The 20,343-nt window shown below is 40.8% G+C and overlaps 1 protein-coding gene across 2 annotated transcripts; it reads right to left on the bottom strand.

The window, feature by feature from the left end:
* Positions 1-603: 603 nt before the first annotated feature.
* Positions 604-19,633, bottom strand: gad2 (glutamate decarboxylase 2). Of its 2 annotated transcripts, none has more exons than XM_085468034.1 (16): positions 19,465-19,633; positions 18,309-18,371; positions 18,017-18,160; positions 17,134-17,367; positions 15,785-15,875; positions 14,689-14,801; positions 13,921-14,036; positions 13,423-13,502; positions 12,192-12,246; positions 11,903-12,019; positions 9,896-9,960; positions 9,698-9,776; positions 9,459-9,608; positions 8,085-8,192; positions 6,672-6,761; positions 604-4,179 (listed from the first exon to the last, which is right to left on the bottom strand). In XM_085468034.1, the coding sequence occupies exons 1-16, from the start codon at positions 19,469-19,471 to the stop codon at positions 4,006-4,008; spliced, it is 1,686 nt and encodes a 561-aa protein (XP_085324160.1). In that variant the 5' UTR covers positions 19,472-19,633; the 3' UTR covers positions 604-4,005. The 2 variants fall into 2 exon arrangements, with proteins under 2 accessions (XP_085324160.1, XP_085324159.1); XM_085468033.1 differs by lacking the exon at positions 19,465-19,633 and adding an exon at positions 18,680-19,458.
* Positions 19,634-20,343: the final 710 nt, after the last annotated feature.

Genomic DNA, 20,343 nt, shown 5'->3' with positions numbered 1-20,343 from the left:
GACACTGTGGGCACCATGACACATGCCAACACACCGTCTCAGACACGCGAACAGAACGACAGCGGGCAGCCGAGAAACGTCAGAGGAAAGCGCGGGGATACGTTGTCACTGCTACCAGAGGGCGAAGCGGAAGAGAAAGAGAGAAAAAGGTCGTACAGGCGCAGAGCAGAGAGGAGCTTTCAGAAAGACATGCTGAGGGACTACACATATAGATATAATACGCTACGTTCAGAGCTGCGACAGTCTTCAAGCAGAAAGACAGAGGATAGAGAAAGTCAGATCAAGCGCGGAGAGGAGTACAATGCTAGGCGAGGTTAGCATGCTGGCGGCACAAAGAAACTTTACAGGAAGCTCAAGACACAGAGATCACATGTAAAGGCTAGAGCGACAGCACTAATCTACAAGCTAAGCTATACATCGGACACTAAAGCTAATTACAGGAGCTACACAAACTGTATATATGTATATATATAGAGAGAGATAGATATAAATAGATATATAGGAGACTGTATATCAAACAAGCTGGATAGGCAAGGCATCGCATGCATGTCGTGCAAAGGAAGCAAGTCTAGCAGCAGCAGCAAGAGAAACAAAGTGTCTGGCTTTCCGAGACTACCAAAGAGAGATTTTATTGTCGCTGTAATAAATCATGCTGTCTGTGTCACAGTGTGGAAGCCAATTTTGGTTTGGGGCGAAACAGAAAGTAAAAATTTGAAACTTTAGGCAACTCTCCGTTGAGATGTAAAACATTTAAAGGAGAAGCTTTACAATATCTACAAACTGAGAAAAAATTAAATCCTTTCATTTCTGGCAGACCCTCGATTCAGTGCACATTCAGACCAAAGAGCTTAAATTACATATCTTGAGTAGTAGAATTTTTTTTAAACATCAACTTATGGACAACCATCGGACATTGCACGTTATTTGATCATGTGTATACTCTAAAGTGCACAACCTCCCATTTGGAGGAAAACTAGACAATACTGAAAAATTCATACTAAGGCAACACACTTACAAACACACTAAGGTACACAGTTGGCACATACCGTCAAGTATCACTTGTGCACGAAAAACACGGGGCTTCAGAGTCAAAATGGCTTTGCATATTCATTGAAAATCCAAACACCCGAGTCTCTGAGTAAGACTTGGAAGTATTTCAAAGTAAAATCTATCAATTTCTTTAAAGCCAGTCCCTGAAACACATCTTTGAAATAGCTAGAAGTCACAAATCAAGTATCGGACATACATACATACATACACACAAGGAAAAAAGCCTTTTGGACAAACCGGATGAAAATACAGGTAATCTATATTGGAGATAGAGAAAATATGAAGAACTTTACCTCACAAATAGTCTCTGGTTAAATGTCTTATATACACGTATGTATACACAAAGATATGTACTTAGGACATCTTGAAATACTATTTACAGTCTATGATCAAAAGTGATTGTTCACTGACCGACCATGTTGAGCTATAATTGTGCTTTTCTAACTTGTTCTAATGAAAATGCTACAGAACCTCTGCCTGATAAATCAGGGTTCACATTCCAACTAACCCGCCTACAATAAGCGTGCTTTTACTCCAGGTTTCTTTTTTTGTCCTTGTTTTTTGCAAACTACCATGGGTTTGGTCTGGAAACTTGATTATCATTTACTATTGATCCTTTTGATATTATGCAGGATACATATATGCGTATGTATATATATATAGATATATATATTGGACCCATACTCAAATATTGCTTGTGAATGCAGAAAGACAAAATCTCAGTTGCAATGCAAAGGGATGCAGCTCCTCCCAACAGTGATTTAGTGCAAGTAATGTCAGGTATACAGTAGCTGCAAATCAGGTTAAGATCCTATATCCCAACAATACCCCATTATTGCCCAATTCTTGGTTTCTTAAGATCCACAACCTTTCAGTAAGTGCTCATTCAAAAGCATGACTACAAAAAGAAAATCTTTTCTTTCATATTTAAAGTTATAATCCTTAAGATTTCTGTCCTGGTTTATTTGGCAGGCTAGCGGCAATTCGGTGCCACAAAGCTTTGGGAGCAGTGCCCAGAGATGGTACTGGAATTAAAGAACCTGATGGGGCGAAAAAAGGGGATATGACTTAAACTGCCACCTGGGCAATGCACCATGTACCCTGTAACATCCAAGTTCCAGTAGGTTCACTGCAACCAGCACTAAAAAGCAATTCATTTGTAACATTTTAAATAAAACAAAATATATAGGCATTTTTTGCCAAACGTTGACATAGACTCTCTGTACAAGGAATATCCACAAAGTTAGATAACAGATCCATTCATAGTGAATCTTTAGTACTGCAAATTCCCTGTATATAAATGGCAGTGGGCATGCAGTGAAGCCAGGGCTATGATGCCCTTTGGGGCACCTTGGTAGCACTTTGCCTAAATGATCAATTGGACATACTTCCCATATACTGTTGTGCAAAAGAAACAAGGCAAGGACTAAATTTCAACATGCTTCTTTGTACGTCTTCCCCTTTTCAAGTCTCAAAGATGTGAGTTAATGATGCAGGCTGGCAGGAAGGTAACCCTACGTATTTGGGGTATACCTCTACTGAGCAATGAATTTAATTTGGGAGCTGTATTGAAACATCAGGGTTGTGATCAAATAGTCAAACAATTACCTAATTTGTCCTCCTTTAAAATGAAAATGTCAAGCGGTCAAGAAGAATTCTAAGAGAATTTGAAGTAATTTACATTAGACTCATTATGTTGTTTGGACTAAACTAATGTTCCCAACACAGCCTACATAAAGCAAACTGTAGACCCTTGGACATGTCTGGTCATGTGCACAGTTGGTGTCCTTTCCAAGAAGAGAAAAAAAAAGTCTACTCAACTACTACCTTGGTGTGCTACTCAGTCCAAGGAAATGAATACATGTATGTAATGGCCCCTGGAGGCAGCAGATTGGCTTTCAGCAGTTAGTCTGTCAAATATGCAATGAAAAAACAAGGTTGTTAGGTGAAATGCTTTGGAAAACAACTGGTACTACTACCACACATAGCAACAGTAACAGGACACAAATACAGTTGATGACTACTGCAGAAAATCTGAAATCTATTCAATGCAGTTCAATACAGTGGAAACTTAAGGATTATAGCTCAAGTGCCGATCTTCATTCTAACATATGGAGCAAAGCTAATTATACAGCAAGGATGGAAATGGATCCCATTTCGATGTATTCATGTAGCAAGTCAACAATGTCCAGCGACATGGGTTTTACAAGCCTTTATCGCCTAAACATATTAGAAAGAGAGTAAAAAAGTCTTAATAATCAATAAGCAGAGCAGCATCATGAGCTGCAGGTTGAACTGTCAAAGGCAGAGGTGATGGGTGGTGAACTGGCTTGATTGTAAATGCTTTGAACTGCTCTGTTTTCACGTTTCCATCATGCAGTCTGCTCTGGCTGGGTTATGTCTTTAACATGTGCTGGCACTGCGTAACAACACCAGGTAAGAGAAGGAGTTCTGCCCTGCTTTGAGTGTAATGTGCAGATGTAAAGGCAGTTGATTAAGCTGAGGTAAGGTGAAGTGCTATTTTTGTTTTAAACGAGAAGTTTAAAATGCTTTAAAGTTACAATAGAACACAACCACGTTTGGCACTTAACAACGGACTCGGCAAATGAGAAATGATTGAGAAATAAACTCTTTCTCATCGACTTATTGCACAAGCATTTCATATCACAAAAATTACATATAAAGTTACGTCACTTACACTACTCTGGGATCTACTACACTACAGGAGAAGCAGACAGAAGCACTTTTACATAGCTTTGGACCAAGTCAGCCCACGGCAAAGCTACAATACGTAATATATGGATATATCTGCAGATCTTTTGTCTCAAATATACTCTTAAATATGAGACTTTGGAGGAAAGATTGAGAGAAAAGAAAATAAGTTTACCAGTACATTCACGACAAACAATTCATCCGTCAAGGGGAAAAGTACAAGAGGATTTGGAGAGATGTGTCTTATAGATCCTGGCCAAGTCGTTCAATCTCCTCAATAAGAAAGTCGATGTCCTCAAAGGTAGCAGCAGGATTTGAGATCACCATGCGAAAGAAGTTGACCTTGTCCCCTTGTGGCTGGTAGCTCACCATAGTTGTCCCGTACTCCATCATTCTGGCTTTTATGACGGGAGCCACCTGACAACATGCAACAAATACAGCATGAATTGCTGTTCCTTCAGGAAGAGAGAATAAAATATGTGAAAGATACACAGAAGGTCAGGGCAGAGACAAAATGGGCCATTGGGCGCAAATGAAAAAGTCTCCCAACCGTACCTCACAAACATGTAGAGCTATACAGCTAGATGCTTTGCAAAGTTAAGCATGTTAACAAAGAATAGGTAAGCAGGTAAGCATCCTGTGAATTCACAGCGTTACGTGTCTTACCTCCTGCGTGCTCTAAGCAAGAAACACCCAGACCAGCACACAGTATTTTCAATAAATAGAGCGGGCCTGAAGTGGACTGTCCTCTATTTAGTGTTAAATGTGAGACAGGATATCCTCAGACTATATCCTGACTTTGTGTTTGTTTTGAGTTTGTTTATGGTCATTTTGTGTCCTTCTTCTATCTACGTCAACTCATACTCTTTTTGTGCAGATTACTACAGCAGTTTATTAATTTTCTAACGAGGCTGAAGGGGAAATAAAACTAAATGCAAAACACAGGAGACAAACAACCACAAAACAAAAACAGGAAATATATTCAAATAAGGACAAACAGAACTCGAGTGAACTTAACAGAAGAGATGGAACGAGATGAGGAGATGAAGGGAAATACCAACGAGGCAAATAAAGCTGCAATAATGCATACAGTAAACAGAACTCAAATATAATGACACCTAAAGGCTAAAAGTGCTCAAGAGCAAAACAAAACCTAAACAAAACTAAAAAAAAAGAAACACAAAACTATTAAAGAACAAGAATTCAGCAAACCCTGCACGACTGTAGGATCTTGACATTTTCTCATAAATTTTGTGTCAGCATTTAATAAAATCACTGTTTACTTGCATTTTTAAATTTCTCAAATAAAAATGTAGGAAAATAATATTTTATTCTCAGTACTTTAAATGATTTGATTGCAGAACTACTTTTTTTCACATATCACATATCCCATTTTATTAGCATTTAGTTCGTGTTTTTACATTTTACATGGTTGTTAACAGTCGTCTAACTCAAATTGCAGGAACAGTTTGGGAGAGTATTGCCTGACTACTTCTCTTTCTGTGTAATCGGATCTAAATGGGTGCTTGTTTGTTTATACAAGTCAAAGTTCTTCCCAGATTCATCAGACCTACAGACCATGTAGGTCATTTACCCCCCATCGATCTGACAGCTAAATGTAACAGCAGCTGGGTGCACAGCCCCATGACTGCTGCTCCTGCCATGCTGAGAGGTTATCTCTAAGAGTGAAGCCAGGGGTGATGCTCATTTATTTTGTACTCAGCAGAGTCACGATGCTGGTGTAGATTCTTTGCAGTGATGAGCGGCGACAGATTCAATTTCATGTCTGAAACTCTCAGTGCTCGTTTTGACCGACGCTCGGCCTGTTAGACGGCTCACTGAGAGAAAACTCCTCTGCGTCTGTGTCTCTGGAATATCATTTTTAGGGCTTGGTTGGTTAGAGGATTTGTATAAAAAGGTTTCGTCGTGACCAACTTCAGGATATGCAGATGAGATCCAGCAAGTTCAAGTGACAGTTTGAGTGCAGCTTTAGCTTAAGGGCTTAAGTTAACCGTGGCTCATATGACCCAGAATAATCGTGCAAGAATTTTAATAAGTCTGTGGGTATTACCAAAACAGGCTTTAACACTCAGCTAACTTCTCGAGGAAGTTGGCTTCAGTTTCAGATTACTGCCTGCTAGATTAGTTAGTTGTTTCCATACAGCTCTCATCACATAATCAGTCATTTCTTTCCTAATGTCTTGCAGGTGTCTCACTGCAGTTGGCGTGCTTGCTGCAAAATAATTTACTGTGTGCTGATTTCCCTCAAATCAATCTTTTAACAGTTCCTCCCATTCTCCTCATCCATTAGAGGATGTCATTAAGACACGTGGAAACTGATGAGGGCTCCTTCAGTTCTCAGCTCTTCCTCAAAGTGCTAATCTGGCAGCATTACATCACCCCTCAGGCTCAGAGTCAGAGTGTGGAAAGCTGTCCAGTCAGTCTGTCTACTCGGTGAAGCATGACCATGGTGTTTTTTCAAGTAATTTTTCAAAGAAAACAAAGGGAAACATCTGCATTTGCAGAGCAATGATGAAGCTGGTAACGATTTCTAGTCAACAGGAAGAGAGAGAAGAGAGAGAAGTGGTCTTTGTATAGCAGACATGAACGCCATCTGTTTGTCCTGATTGTCAATTATGAGGCCCCTGCTGCTGTGGTATCCTCTGAATGGCCAGCACATTAGCCAGCTGAAAAGCCTCACTTCTTTTTAACCCGTACTCTGTGTCCTGTTTAAGACCGCTGCCATTTTTTTCTCCTCATGTGCAGGGCAAAGTATTATTTTAATCCTGAGTATAAGCTGCCCCTAATTAGAAAGATGTGTGATAGTCGAGCTGGATATGAATGACGGGGCTCGTGAAAGTTGTGTTGGGGAGATACTACAGTGAGACTCCTTATCTGAGAGTACCCACCTTGTGCAGGTGTTTCTTTCTCTCCTCTTTGTCCTCCATGTAGCGGATGCCAGGCGGCAGGTACCAGAAGCAGACGTTGGTGTGCTGAGGCTGAGGGGACACACAGACAACAAGATATCAGAGGAATAAACTGAGGAAAAACAAACAGCGACTGAGTGCAGTTGTATAAAAAAAAATAATTTAAAAAAATGCTGATTTATCTTGGCGTTCACGAGAGTAATGATTACTCATAAGCCCATTAAATTTTAGAGCAGGTCTTGGTGTGCATATCTTTAAAACTTCAAAATGACCCTGGTGCAGAATATGTTCTACTTTTTTATGTAATGGCGAATTATGAATTTAATTATATATGACAAAGTAAAAAAAATATAGTAGGCAGGGCCAGACAGCAGAGGTGATATAATTTAGCACTAACCAATTCTGAAAATTAAGGATTCAACATGGATGAGGCGGCTATGTCCATCTTTTATATACAGTCTGTGTGCGTATTACATATACCTACACCTTTATACACGCAGTTTAAACATGGTATACAGCCGTTTTGTAGAATTCAAAGCTATTCATGCCTAAAATCCTGCAGAAATCTTATGACATTAAAATGCTTGTATCCTAAGCCAAACTGATTTTGAATGAAAATGCTGATTTGCATCCCAGAGCAACAATCCAATATGAGTTCACAGCATTGGACAGGTAGCGTGCCTTCTGTCACTAGATGTCTGAAAGCTCCTCACAGTGCTATTTTCTGGCACCCGAATCCCTGCAAGAACTCCCCGCCTGCCTGTCTGCATAAGAGCGGAAGGGCATTCATTACCAACAGCTGACTAACCATGCACACCAGCCTCATTTATACAGCTGGGCTGGTTTGGCTGTAGTATATTCAACATCAGATTGATGTAATGGCTCAATGGAAGGCACAGACAAGTGAGCACCTGGGCCATTGCCCAGAGGACTTGGCTTTTTCTCATCCCCCTCTGGGTTATGATGCTCATAGCCTTTTTGGGGCTCAGCAGGAAAACAATAAGGCTTGAAACATTAAAGAGCTTTCATAATAAATTACCCCATGTGTCCAAGCACCCCTTTCATAAGAGAGTTTTCTTCATACCCACATATGTTTGTGTTGTACTTCAGTTTAGTGCAGGATATTTCAGACACCACGCTATTCATATGCATATGAGCAATTATGGGCCGTTATGCTATTCATTAAACATAATAGCAGCACATTACACTGGCATCTGGAGGTAAAAATGGCATTCATCCAACTCAAAGCCAGAACACTCTGCATGGAAATCAAGTCAGCAATAATGACACTGAGGAAAAAGGAGCGACATGGGCTAATGTCAGCTACTTTTCCATGATTGTGTGACTGCAGATGAATTATCCTTTAGAGAGAGTGAAAGATGAATGTGAACATACTTTGCCATCAAAGACCATCTCGTATCCTTCCCTGTCTTTAATCTTGTTGTAGAGGTACTCGGACAGCTCCAGACACTTGTCAATCTGAGCCTCGAACCCAATGGTGCCCTGTCAAAGAAAAGATGTTTATCTGTAATTGCTCAAACTCCACAGCAGTATATAAATTTATTATATAGTATAGAGAACATTTGGCTTTGGGCTTCATCAGGGTCAATCTAAAACGTGTTACATATGCAGCCAAATGCATTTTAGCCAATGAGTGACCAACAAGGATAGGTTGAATATTTGACCATGTGATTTAAATCTGGTCATCTGGTCCCTGGAAATGGGGCCTGTGTGGCATCTTATTTGGTCCATAAAACTTAAAAGTGGTGCTTTCCCCCCACCTGATGTCACATATCCACGACACAAGACACTTTCAAACAATAAATAAATACTGAATTAATATATATTAGTATATAGATTAAAGTATAAAAGCAATTTTAAAATGACAACAAACAAATAAAAGACATTTAGAAGTTGCTGTAGGATCTCAGAGTTTGTCCTCTTCTCCGAAATTAAACTCAGTTTCCGTCATTTAATTTATTTGACGTCCATAATTCAAAATTTCAGGTTTTTATTTTTAGTTTTGACTTAATAACTCACAAAGTTTTTCTCTGAGTTTTGACACATTTTCTTAGAAGGGTGAATGACTGAAATTTTGAGAAGCTTTCATATATAATCTATGCATAAGAAATTTTTTTTAAAAATGCATTAATATAATATAGCAGAGCCAAAACGAAGATGAAAAGTGAAACAAGTGGAAGCAGCTTAATTAACTGAAAAGAGAGAAAGCATTTGCAACAGTCTGACAACAGCTGGATTAGCTTAATGACAGCCAGCATCAGCTGATGGTTCATCTGATACTCTTCTAACCATTAGTCTGACAAATCTTGCACAAGATGCACTTTTTAAGACAGTTTAACATCCTTAAATCTGCAAGCTGCTTTGCAACACATCTGGATCCACAGCTCTTCCTTTTCTAGCTGTGTCTGACTTAACAGTATGGCTGTTGTTATTTATTTCTGCTCTGTAGCAGCATGCCATCACTTTATCAATCAAAGGTGAGGTCTTGCTGCTGCTCTCCCTGCCTCTAGCTTTCCATGTAACGATGCAGAAGGCCAAGGAGGTCCCAGAACAGACCCATGCTGCCAAATATATACATTTTTGCAGACAGTACACCAATCTTCATTGATTATAGTGTTCTAGCATATTATTATTATTTATACCCTATTAATAGCTGCTTACAATCATCAAACTTTATATTTATATTTATATTTATATTTATATTTATATTTATATTTATATTTATATTTATATTTATATTTATATTACCTTAGCTCTCCACATGAGCCACAGCTTGAAGATGTCCACATGACGTCCACACTGCAGCGCCTTGTCTCCGGTGTCGTAAGAAAGATCGTAGTGTTTGTCCTGCTGGAATAGGTAGCAGGCGTGCATCTGGTTGCAGTTCTGCATAAGACCCTGTGAAGTGAGAGCCAGAGCATTTACAGAATCACCTCAATAAACAAAAGCAGGAACACGCAGCATGGGGCTGAGAATTTGAGGCCTACCTCCTCTCTGACCAGCAGGGCAGAACACTGCAGAGGGACGGACATCATTTTGTGTGGATTCCATGTGACTGAATTGGCCCTGCAGTTTAAAAAAAAACAAAACAAAAAGAACCAACCATCATTCAACGTTATATCAAATGCTCATTAGCTTGTAATATTTGCCCATTTGGGGCCAAACCGCATAAAACAGTTACTTGCCTCTCAACTCCGTCCAGCTTCCACCTGTGTCTCCTGGACATGAGCAGACTTCCTCCCCATGCTCCCTGAAACACGAAGAGATGAAAGACATTAGCATCCACATTTAATAAACCATCCATGTATAAAACTGATAGTGAAATCCTGACGCGTCTTAAGAAAAATGAACTGTCTCAGTCTTTCCACAATACAAAGAAGTACTGCTGTAGTAAATAAAAAAACCTCAGCACTGCTCCTTGTGGTTAAACTTTCAAAAATTAAGTCTGAGCACAAAATGACAGACATCATACTGGCAGCTCATTACCCGAACTTTGTGCCATAAGTTTAAAAAAAAGAATTGCTGTTTTAATTAATACAAAATGTTTTTTTTTACTGTAAAAAAAATTTCTATCCGATTTCCTGTCATTTAATGGTTTGTGTACTACTGACTTCATCCACTCACACAGTAAATACTCCAACATGTATGCCAAGCTCCTCTGCATTTTTCCTATTTTGCAAAGCCATCTACAATGCCTGATTAGACACCTGGGTGGGCCAATTTTGGCCCCCTGGCCACATGTTTAACACTCCAGCACTAAAGCCTTTGATTTCTGTAGAAGTTCTGCCAACTAGCCAAACCTCATTTAATATTTAAGCTTTAAAAACACAACAGGGACTATTTTTGTGACACACACACACACACACACACACACACACACGAACACACACACACACACACACACACACACACACACACACACACACACACACACACACACACACACAGTAGTAGTATTAGTACACTTTAATATCACTGTTTTGTCTATGAATATATACACTGCATCTGTTCAAGTGCTTCCTAATGAATATATCTAATCAGCCAATCACATGGCAACATCTGAGTGATGTGGTCATGGACACTGACATGGTCAAGACGACCTGCTGAAGCTCAAACTGAGCATCAAAATGGGGAAGAAAGGTGATTTAACTGATGTGGGATGGTTGTTGGAGTCAGACTCAGTAATTCAGAAACTGCTGTTTTATCAGGATTTTCTTACACAACCATTTCTAAGGTTTAAAGAGAATGGCCGGAAAAAGCAAAAATATCCGGTGTCAGAGGTCTTAACGGAATGGCCACACTGCAGATACGAAGGCAAGAGTAACTCTAATAATTATTCGTTATAACCAAAGTATGAAGCAGAGCATCTCTGAATGCACAACTTTGACTTTTTGTCACCAGATCTCAATCTAATAGGGACCTCTGGGATGGAGTGAAATGGGAAATTAGCAGCATGGATGTCGAGACAACAAATCTGCAGCAACTGTGCAATGGTGTGATGTCAAAAGGGACCAACACCCCTGAGGAGCGTGTCCAGCACCTCGCTAAATCTATGTTTGGAAGAATTAAGGCAGACCTGAGGGCAAAAAGGGGGCCAAAGGTGTACCAGATAAAGTGCATTAATAAGTGAGTATATGTCTTTCTGGGAGCTGTAGCTAGAAAATTTAGCAGATAAACCAATGAAAATGATTAACAATCACAATGTGTGTGTGTGTGTGTGTGTGTGTGTGTGTGTGTGTGTGTGTGTGTGTGTGCGTGCGTGCGTGTGTGCGTGCGTGCGTGCGTGCGTGCTTTTTTTTACCCATCTCAGCTAGTTGAGGGATGACAGACAAGGCCATTTATTGCTCTTAATAGAGGTGTCCCCCTGTCAGGACTAAATCACTTTCATTAAGAGATAGAGTTCCTTCAGTGAGACGGCCCATGATGGTAAAGTCAGGGGAGGAGATGATTTACAGCCTCTGTTCCAGTTTTTCTAATCTCCAGTGTTAGATAGGAAATGGCGCGCTCTCTATCTGGGTCAACCGCAAGCAGTTAGAGGCGAGACAGACATAATAGATTTGTCAAACTCAGAGGTGAGCTCTTTGCTTCTGTGTATGCCTCCATTAAAATCCCTCTTGTGCACAAACACTCCAAAAATCCCACATGTGAAAGGTCAATATGACACTTTAAATGAATCAGGAAGCTTTACTCACATCCACGTGCATCCAGATGTTGTACTTTTTGCAAATGTCAGAAATGGCAATGAGGGGGTCAAAAGCTCCGTACACTGTTGTCCCAGCAGTCGCACTTACGAAGAAAGGTACAAAACCCTGCACAAGAGCAACCAAAATACTGCATATGAGGCCGTTATGTTGTTACAATATGTTCCCAAATTTCCCTCATCATCTCTGCAGTTTCAGTCGAGCGCACCCCATAAAATCAAAACTGTATGAAGTCATATCTGTCTATTTATAGCAGGGTAATAAATGTACATCATCTTACCTTCTGTTTTGCCTCCAGTATTCGCCTCTCAAGGTCAGCTGGGATCAATTTACCGCTGCAAAGGGAAAACAAGCTTTAGTTGGCTTTAAAGTTGTTTGTCATACTGTCAGTGGGCAAAGAAGGCCTCTACCTTAAAAACAAAAGGCAACACAGGAACAGAAATACAGAAAATATAAGTGCAAGTATTGCATTTGAAATTCTACTTAAAGGGACAGGACAGCGTCGGCACCAGAGCACATGGAGTGGATGGGCAACTAACTTTGACAGGGAGGCATAAGACTTGACTTACTCTGGTATTTAACCTAATAATTAACACTGGCGTGATTGTTACTACAACATTTGAGGTATTAAACTTTTTTATTGCCAAATTTTATTGCTTAATTTTACTTTTAGTTCTAAATGCCAGTAGAATTCAGCTTAGGGGGCACAGTGACCTTTATGGATGGACTTGGACCCCCAGAGCCCATAATGCTCACACTGTGACTATACAAGCCAAAGTCCACCCGCTCATCCATTTTCTTCCAGGCACGCTGTAAACATTAATGTCACCTCTCTTGACTTTAATGTTTAATGTTAGCTACTGCTTCCGTTGGTTGGGGAATGTGAGCAACGGAAACAGTTTTGTAGGTTATTCGGTTGACCTATTCACGATTACTTGAAAGAGACAATGCTGATACTCTGTTTGATGCTCTTAACGCCTCGAGGAGAGTTCCATCAGATTCAAGAGGTAGACATCTCTCCAAAACTGAGCACAAAACAGATAAGATGGATAAAGTGAAACACAGATGAGAGGGAGAAAACAATATAAATGTAATTTTGGGAGGAACTGTCCCTTTAAGTACAACTATAAGCAGTAATATATAAAGGATTTCATATCATATTATAAGGTTACAAATAGTCATGAGTCATTGTTAAGTATTGTAGTTACACATCATTGAGTGTTTTCCAGTCTAGGGTTTGGATTTCTTTTAAAGGGTCACAAGATGAAATATAAATTTGAATCCTAAGCTGAACAGGAGAGACACATCTTTACTGTTACTTGTGAACATTATCAGGTCTTTAGGCCTTATTGGTTCGGGTAAAACAAGTTTGTGAAGATTAGAAGGCTGTAGTGTTTCTCCACAATAATACAATAATAACTGTTTCTATATCGAGTGTTTTTAACATCAAAAACAATGAATATGCCTCATGGTTTAACTGAAGTATGATGCACGACTGAAGCCAGTTTTACCTTTGATCTGCTTTGATGCAGATCACGCTTTCGGTCCCAATGCCGAGAGCTGCTGCACCTTTTTTGATTGAAAAATGGCTCTAAGAGTTGAAGACAAGGGGGGAAAAAAAGATAATGAGTGACCGGATCCGTAAATATGTACGTCTTATGACAGATTTGTTTGTAATTTCATTGCTTTTTTCCTCACAGCATCTTTCAGCTGTCCTTTAAAGATGAAGGTGACATGCACACCAGTCACCTCGTGTCCTTCTGCATGCGACGTGCATAATGTCAGCTTTTTATCAGCAGCGGTGGAGTTAAAGTGACACGTAGTCACACATCAAGCACAGCCACAGTTACCATGAGATCTTTTTTGTGTTATTCTAGCAGCTGAAAGATACATTTTTTGACATTTGACTTAAAGAAATGTCCAAATAGTGTTCAGTGTTCACCGTTTGAGCCAAGCAGACATACACTGACGATGCCGTGAGGAATCGGATTTTAAACACGGATGCCTACATGTTCGGATGTGAAGGCCACCAGTCTGGGAACGGATGACATTCCCTTCTCTTTCACCTCAGGGAACATCTTGAAGCGGGCCAGCAGCATGGCGTACATGTTAGAAATAGCACCACCTGGAGGACAGACAGGATTGAGTTAGGGACGTGTCTCCAGGGAGTGATGCAGGGTTTCTAAACGATTGCTCCCTTATTCTCAAGGAGCTGCCACAGTAGATAGCTCTGCATGTTTACTGACACAACCCCAAAGGAATCTGTCTTCTCCTTGGATTGAACCACAAATCTTTTGCTTGTTAGGTAAATGTGTAAGCCAATAAACTACTGATAAAAAAAAAAGCAGGCTGCTACATTGTTTCAAGATGTCCATGTTCATGTAAAACAAACTTTTGTTCATCAAGAGCATATCAAGAAATGACAAAGCATCCAAAATTGCATCTCGCTGTCCACAATGTCACAGCCAATCACAGGCTTTGTCAGTAAATTCTCCGATGATTGCCTCTCATTATGAAGTGCATGGGAGAAATTAAAGATTGGGGTGGGTGAGGGGGAGGGGGCTTAAACTGAAAATTATTTTATGCTAATTGGCTTTGAAACACGTTCCATTTATATCATCAAAATGCAAATTGACACGTTACAACACACACACACACACACACACACACACACACACACACACACACACACACACACACACACACACAGCCAGTTCCATCTCCAGTCAAACAGAGGGGTGTCAGAGCACTCTGCGTCACCTGCCATGCAAACATACCAGGAGAAAAAATGCCATCTCCTCGCCCATCCGGCCAGCCAATGATCTCCCTCATCTTCTTCAGAGTGACGTACTCCAGCAGCACAAAGACAGGAGCTACCTCATAGGTGAACCTGCACGTTACACAAGACGCATCACATGGCGCTCGTTACATGAACACGGTGCCATCGTGACTCATCAACAAATAAAAAGCTGCCATTAAACTGACATTATTTTTTAAAAATCTGAAGTTTGGACGTTTCAGGAAAGGAGGGTTGTCGTTGGCCTGTGCAGAGGTTCATTTAAAAAATGCTCAGATTCTGAGGTTGTCTGGAGGTTTCTGGCTTCACTTTTGAAGAAGTGCAGAATTACTGTCAATCGTGTGCACACATTTTAACAGCTCTGATGCATTCTCAAGTGTTTTCCATTTATATAGAAACACTTAAATGCACATGAAAATATTTTTTCAAGCCAAACACCCAAAATTTTACTGACAAAATGCACTCCTTTAATATTTTGAACTCCCACATTTTCATCATCCTGCTCCTATTTAAAACTTGCATCTCTGTTGTGTGCTCCCTAATATTTCTATATATATATTTCTAAATATATTTTTGCATTAAGATATTGGCTGTATTCATTTGAACCTCCCTCCACTGTAAACAGCAGGTTTACTTTTCATTTCCTCACAGTTGCCAAAAGAGTTTATCTCCCCCAAAACACACATGTGAAATTAGCTCCAGATTAGTCTGAATTTAATTTCAGAGCTAATTTTCTCCTCTTGAATCCCCAGGAGGATCAGAGGTGAAGGGGGGGGCGGGGGGGGGGGGGATAAAAGGCTGAGGGGGAAGAGGGGGGAGCCTTGTGGGTGCAAGGAGGGGGCTGAGGGGTGGGGGCCTGCCTTTCATTTCACCCCTTTTCATTTGCCATGACTGAGTGTGTGTGTGTGTGTGTGTGTGTGGTGGTGGTGGTGGGGGGGGGGGGGGGGGGGGGGGGGGGCGCGCTATCAGGCCATGCAGACGCAGAGCAGACTGCTCGCGGATGGTCCGGAAATGGAATCCATTGTCATTATCGTTATCACCGCTTAAAATCGCGATGAAGCAGGCCACATACTTACATATTGGTGTTGGCGGTGGATGTTAGCCAATCGGCTGCAAGTCCGACCATGTCTAATCCCGTGGAGAGCTGATTGAAGTACCTGGGGTGGGCTGAAGGGAAAGGAGCAGAGGATGGAGAAGGCAAAGAGGAGGAGTGTGAGATGGCTGCAATTTTAAGGTTTTCCTTAGCGAGCAGAAGCTGTCATCTTCTGAGCGCTTAAATTGCGGGTTAGAATTGTAGCTGCAGAGTCAACTAAAAAAAAAACACCTGAATGAAAACACCAAATGATGAGAACATTTGGTGTAATGTAAAAGGTAAACACACAAACCATGTTACAGCACTGACACGTGATTAGATCTCAGTGTGCGTCATAAACACGGGCGTTAAAATAAAGAGTAATTTATGGGGGTGATCAAGCAAAAAAAAAAAGAAAGAAAGAAAGAAAGAAGACAAAGGAATTAAGGAAGGAAGATATAACTGTACTTATAAACCTGGTGCAAGTCCTTCTCAACACCATATAATTCCTAAATAATAATGATAAACATTTTTCTCGTAGCAGAGGAAAATTGCTGATAAATGGTTACAATAAATGATTGAAATCCTCACATCTTTGCTCATATCTGCATTACAGTGTGATTTTAATTGTTTTTAAGGTTGTTAAATATTCATTACCACCATAAACTATTTTTTCAGTTTTTCTCTTTCTTTTTTTTGGAGGCTGAAATCTGTCCTGTGGCGTTGCTGTAAATCCCCCCTGCGTGTGTCACTCAGGGGAGAATAATGGACTTGGCCTATGAAGCCTGGTTATTAGCCTATTATCTCCTACTTGGTGAACCAGATTTACTGCGTCACTGCATTTATCGGTCTGGTGGTCAGGAGGAGGAAAAGGAGGACAACTGTGTTGATGCTTTATAGGCATCATTTATCATTTTATTTATTTATTTATTAAACCCGGAACACGTTAAAGACGTTTTCTTTGTTTGCCTCTCTCTTTCCGGGTCGGTTTTTTAAGCTTACCGCTTTCGTGTTTCCAGTTTAGTTTTGCAGTAACTCGAGTTTTAAATAATTTTTAGGGTGTAACATAATTTTCACAGTGGCTCTCTGTAATTTATACAGCTTTTCTTTTTATTTTATTGTAAACGTGTTTTTAATTTGCCATTTATATGCGTGAATATTGGAATTTTGGCAGATTTCACACAAAGATGAGCGAAAGGCCGGGATTCAGGCCTGCGCGTGATGATACAGCCTGGGGGGAAATTTTTTCCAACACTCCGAAGCATCTATTTTTTTTTTAAATAAACATATATGTATATTAAAAAGTGAATTTATTGATTTGCATGCATGCAATAAAATCATACCCAGGCCTACCTGTTTTGATGGCGTATTTCAATGTAGCGCGACAGCTGATCAAGATGTCGTCCAGAGTCGCAGGTTCGTCCTGCAGCTCCCAGTTGTTCATCTGAAGCAGCTCGTTCGGATAATGAAAATCAATAACTTTCGTTTCCCGGTCGAAAGACTCCACTATGTAGGCCAGTAAAATATCCACAACTTCCTGCAGGAAGGTCATCGTTTTGGTATCACCGTCCGTGGCCGGTAACAGGTCTGCGAGAGGGGGGGGGTGGATTACAGTGGAGACATTTTGTGATTTTTATTTGAGGACGGAGGAATGTGTGCAAAAAAATGCTCCCACGCAATATTAAGATTCATATTTACACGAGTCAAAGTTTTATTTATTTTTTTGTCTTTGAATTTTTCCTCCATACAAACAAATAAATATGTCATATTGTTTCCACGTCCGAACACTGATTCTGCTTTATACGAAAATCTCGTGTTTTGCGCTCAACACATCAAAACACACGATTCTGGTGAAGGTGACCTCTCGGAAATAGCCCCTCTCTGAGGAGAACAGACCAACATAACTCCTCTTTCAGAATGTGGTGAAAAAATGAAAATGATGGACAAAACTATTCATCCAATACACAATGTGTTATTTTATAAATTGAGATTAAAGCGGATAACTTCAGCCAAACATTTCTCAGGAGTTTGTGCGATCAGATGCAAATATTTGAGAAGCATTTTGAGATTATTTCCTTTTATAGTTAAGATGATTATATACAAATATTGTATATAAACAATGTCTATTTTCTAGCCTACTTCGCACAGTGAAAACTGCTCAATGTAAAGCCAAGTCTGGACTCGGGGAAGAAAATAAATCTTAAAATTAATCCAGCTTCACAGTGCACTTTCGTACCTGTTGAATAGAGGTCGGAGAAGCCCACAGCAGCTTTGGTGCAGTTGCAGGATTTGTTGCAGCCGCAGGTTCCTGCAGCCGTCTCTGGCGGCTGCTTGGCGCCCGGCTCGGCGGCTTTCTCCACCTCCCCGACATTTAGCAGCGCTTTGGAAACCCACAAAAAATAGCATCGAAATATATATATTTTTATTACTCTAGGGCCAGACAGTTATGATGGAAATAGCTGGCACGTTTGCCTAAAAATAGCTTCCCCTCCGTCTCCACCCCCACCCCCGCTCCTTCCCCAACATACCACATAATTTCGATCCAATTCCTCCGGATAATTTCTGGGCCGCTGCTTGGCACCAAGCCCTGGCTGAAAGAGAGAAGTGGGATAAATCAGATAAGGGATGTGCTGGCTTCAGCTTCAGTCCAAGTTTAGGGAAACACAAAAGGCGCCATGCAACTTGGAATAAAACAGCTCTTTAGATACACGAAAAATGTCTCATGTGGAGAAAAAGAAGAAAGAAAGAAGCAAAAAGAAAAAAAAAGAAAGCAGGATTGTTGCCTATTATAAGGCCTGTCTGGTGGTTCGGTGAATGCAGGGCACTGGCTTGAGACAACGCTCAGGAATTACTGCGCCCGGTCCATCAGGATGTGGTTTGAAGACAAAAAGCCACTCACGCGTACTCGGGCTCTGACTCCCGGTATTGGCCCCGGCATTATCTCCGCCAAGAGACCAGAACCCGTGTGATGCCATTGTTGCCGGTAGTTAGGAGCTGCAGGAGGCGCGGAGACCGACAGAGCCCATCCACACGCGACGACCGGGAGCTGTTCAGAGCCGATGTGGTGCTGAATCTGACCAGACCTTTCAGACTGCTTGAAATCCAGCCGTGCATCCGACAGACGCTTTAATTCGCTGGAAAGACACTACAAATAAACCGACCCTCGTAAGTGCGTGTGTGAGCGTGGGGTGGGTAAAAAAAAAAAAAGAAATCACAAAAGGCGTCCTCGCTTCCTCCTTTGCAGGTGTCCACAGGTGCACGAAGCATGAAGCGCCGTGTCCAGAAAGAAATCCGCAAACACTTGACCGGCGCAGAGCAACCACGCTCTTTACTTAATAGGGGGAAAAATGCAATACAGCGCAAGATAGTTTGCGCAAGTTCCGGATGTAGTGAAATGTCTTTTGATGCAAAGCTGCTACATTATATAAAAAATGACTCAGAGAAAAACAATAAGCAAAAAGAAAATGGTGATGAAAATGGTGGAGGGGGAAAAAGCAGCTATGAGGCTACAGCTGCTGGTAAATATGCGGCGCACAAGCCATGCCTAATTGCAGCCAACCTAAATTTCACGTCACTAACGCAATCCCGTGGTGATTCACTTCAGGTCATGACGAGCCGCGCTGCGTCGTGCGTCGTGACTCCATACATCCCCGACATTTTTGGCCCCCTGCGCACAGAACTTACCCTCCATACAGACACTGAACGCCAACTAATTCATCTGCCCAGCAATCGCAGACCTATTTTTTCAGACCTCTAATTGCCCGCCTCCGGTGGAGGAGACAGCGGGGCGGAGAGGGGACTCGGTTCAAATGCACAGAGTGTTCGTGGGTCCCTCCTCTCTCCGCTCACTCCAGGGGCGCGTTACTCCGAAAATATTTATTACCGAGAGAGGGGCTTGCTTTACTTTCTTTACTCACAAAGTGGGTTTTTTTGTCTGATTTTGAGACACCTCCCTCCACCCACCCCATCCAAAATAAAGTTAAGCCGTTAAATCTGTAGTTTAACTGCGTCAAAATATCCGGATACAAGGAGGAAAACAAATGGGAATAGTTAAAGACAACATTAACTCTGTTTTTCTTTGCTCTGGTATTGTGTTGTGAAGCAGTGTGTGTTTGTCTGCAAAGGTGCTACAGAAATAACATTTTATGTTACTTACAATATCTAGTTACAAATCACCACGTGGAACTCCAACACTGTCACCTTCTGTCTCCACGAATTAGTGTAAATTAACCCTGCAGGCATCAAAGCGACACTGAGCCCCACCTGCAGTGATTTATAAATGCACTGGTCAACAGTTATCTAATACCCAAAAAGCCTCATTAACATAAACTGAACCCTTTAATATATATATATGTGTGTGTATATATATATATATATATATATATATATATATATATATATATATATATATATATATATATATATATATATATATATATATGGGGTCATAGTCTTTTGAACAAAGTCAAACTTTAAGTCCCAAATGTCAACATGTGACTATAAATTTGTGATGTGTCTCTTTGAAGTCAGAAGTTCCTGACACACACACACACACACACACAC

Source organism: Copadichromis virginalis, linkage group LG9 (assembly GCF_057382275.1).
Source record: "Copadichromis virginalis isolate Kocher_CV1m ecotype Utaka linkage group LG9, C_Virginalis_male_GT1.1, whole genome shotgun sequence".
In the NCBI taxonomy this organism is placed as follows: Eukaryota; Metazoa; Chordata; class Actinopteri; order Cichliformes; family Cichlidae; genus Copadichromis; species Copadichromis virginalis.
This window is presented reverse-complemented; position numbering and strand designations above follow the sequence as displayed.

Bases quoted from the DNA above. Each gene is read 5' to 3' on its own strand.
- gad2 (XM_085468033.1), bottom strand. From the start codon at position 18,755: ATGGCATCACACGGGTTCTGGTCTCTTGGCGGAGATAATGCCGGGGCC. The intron at 15,876-17,133 runs GTAGGCCTGGGT...CTTTCCCTTCAG, and splicing joins GAAATACGCCATCAAAACAG to CCCACCCCAGGTACTTCAAT. The intron at 13,503-13,920 runs GTAGGCATCCGT...TTCAACTCTTAG, and splicing joins TGGCCTTCACATCCGAACAT to AGCCATTTTTCAATCAAAAA.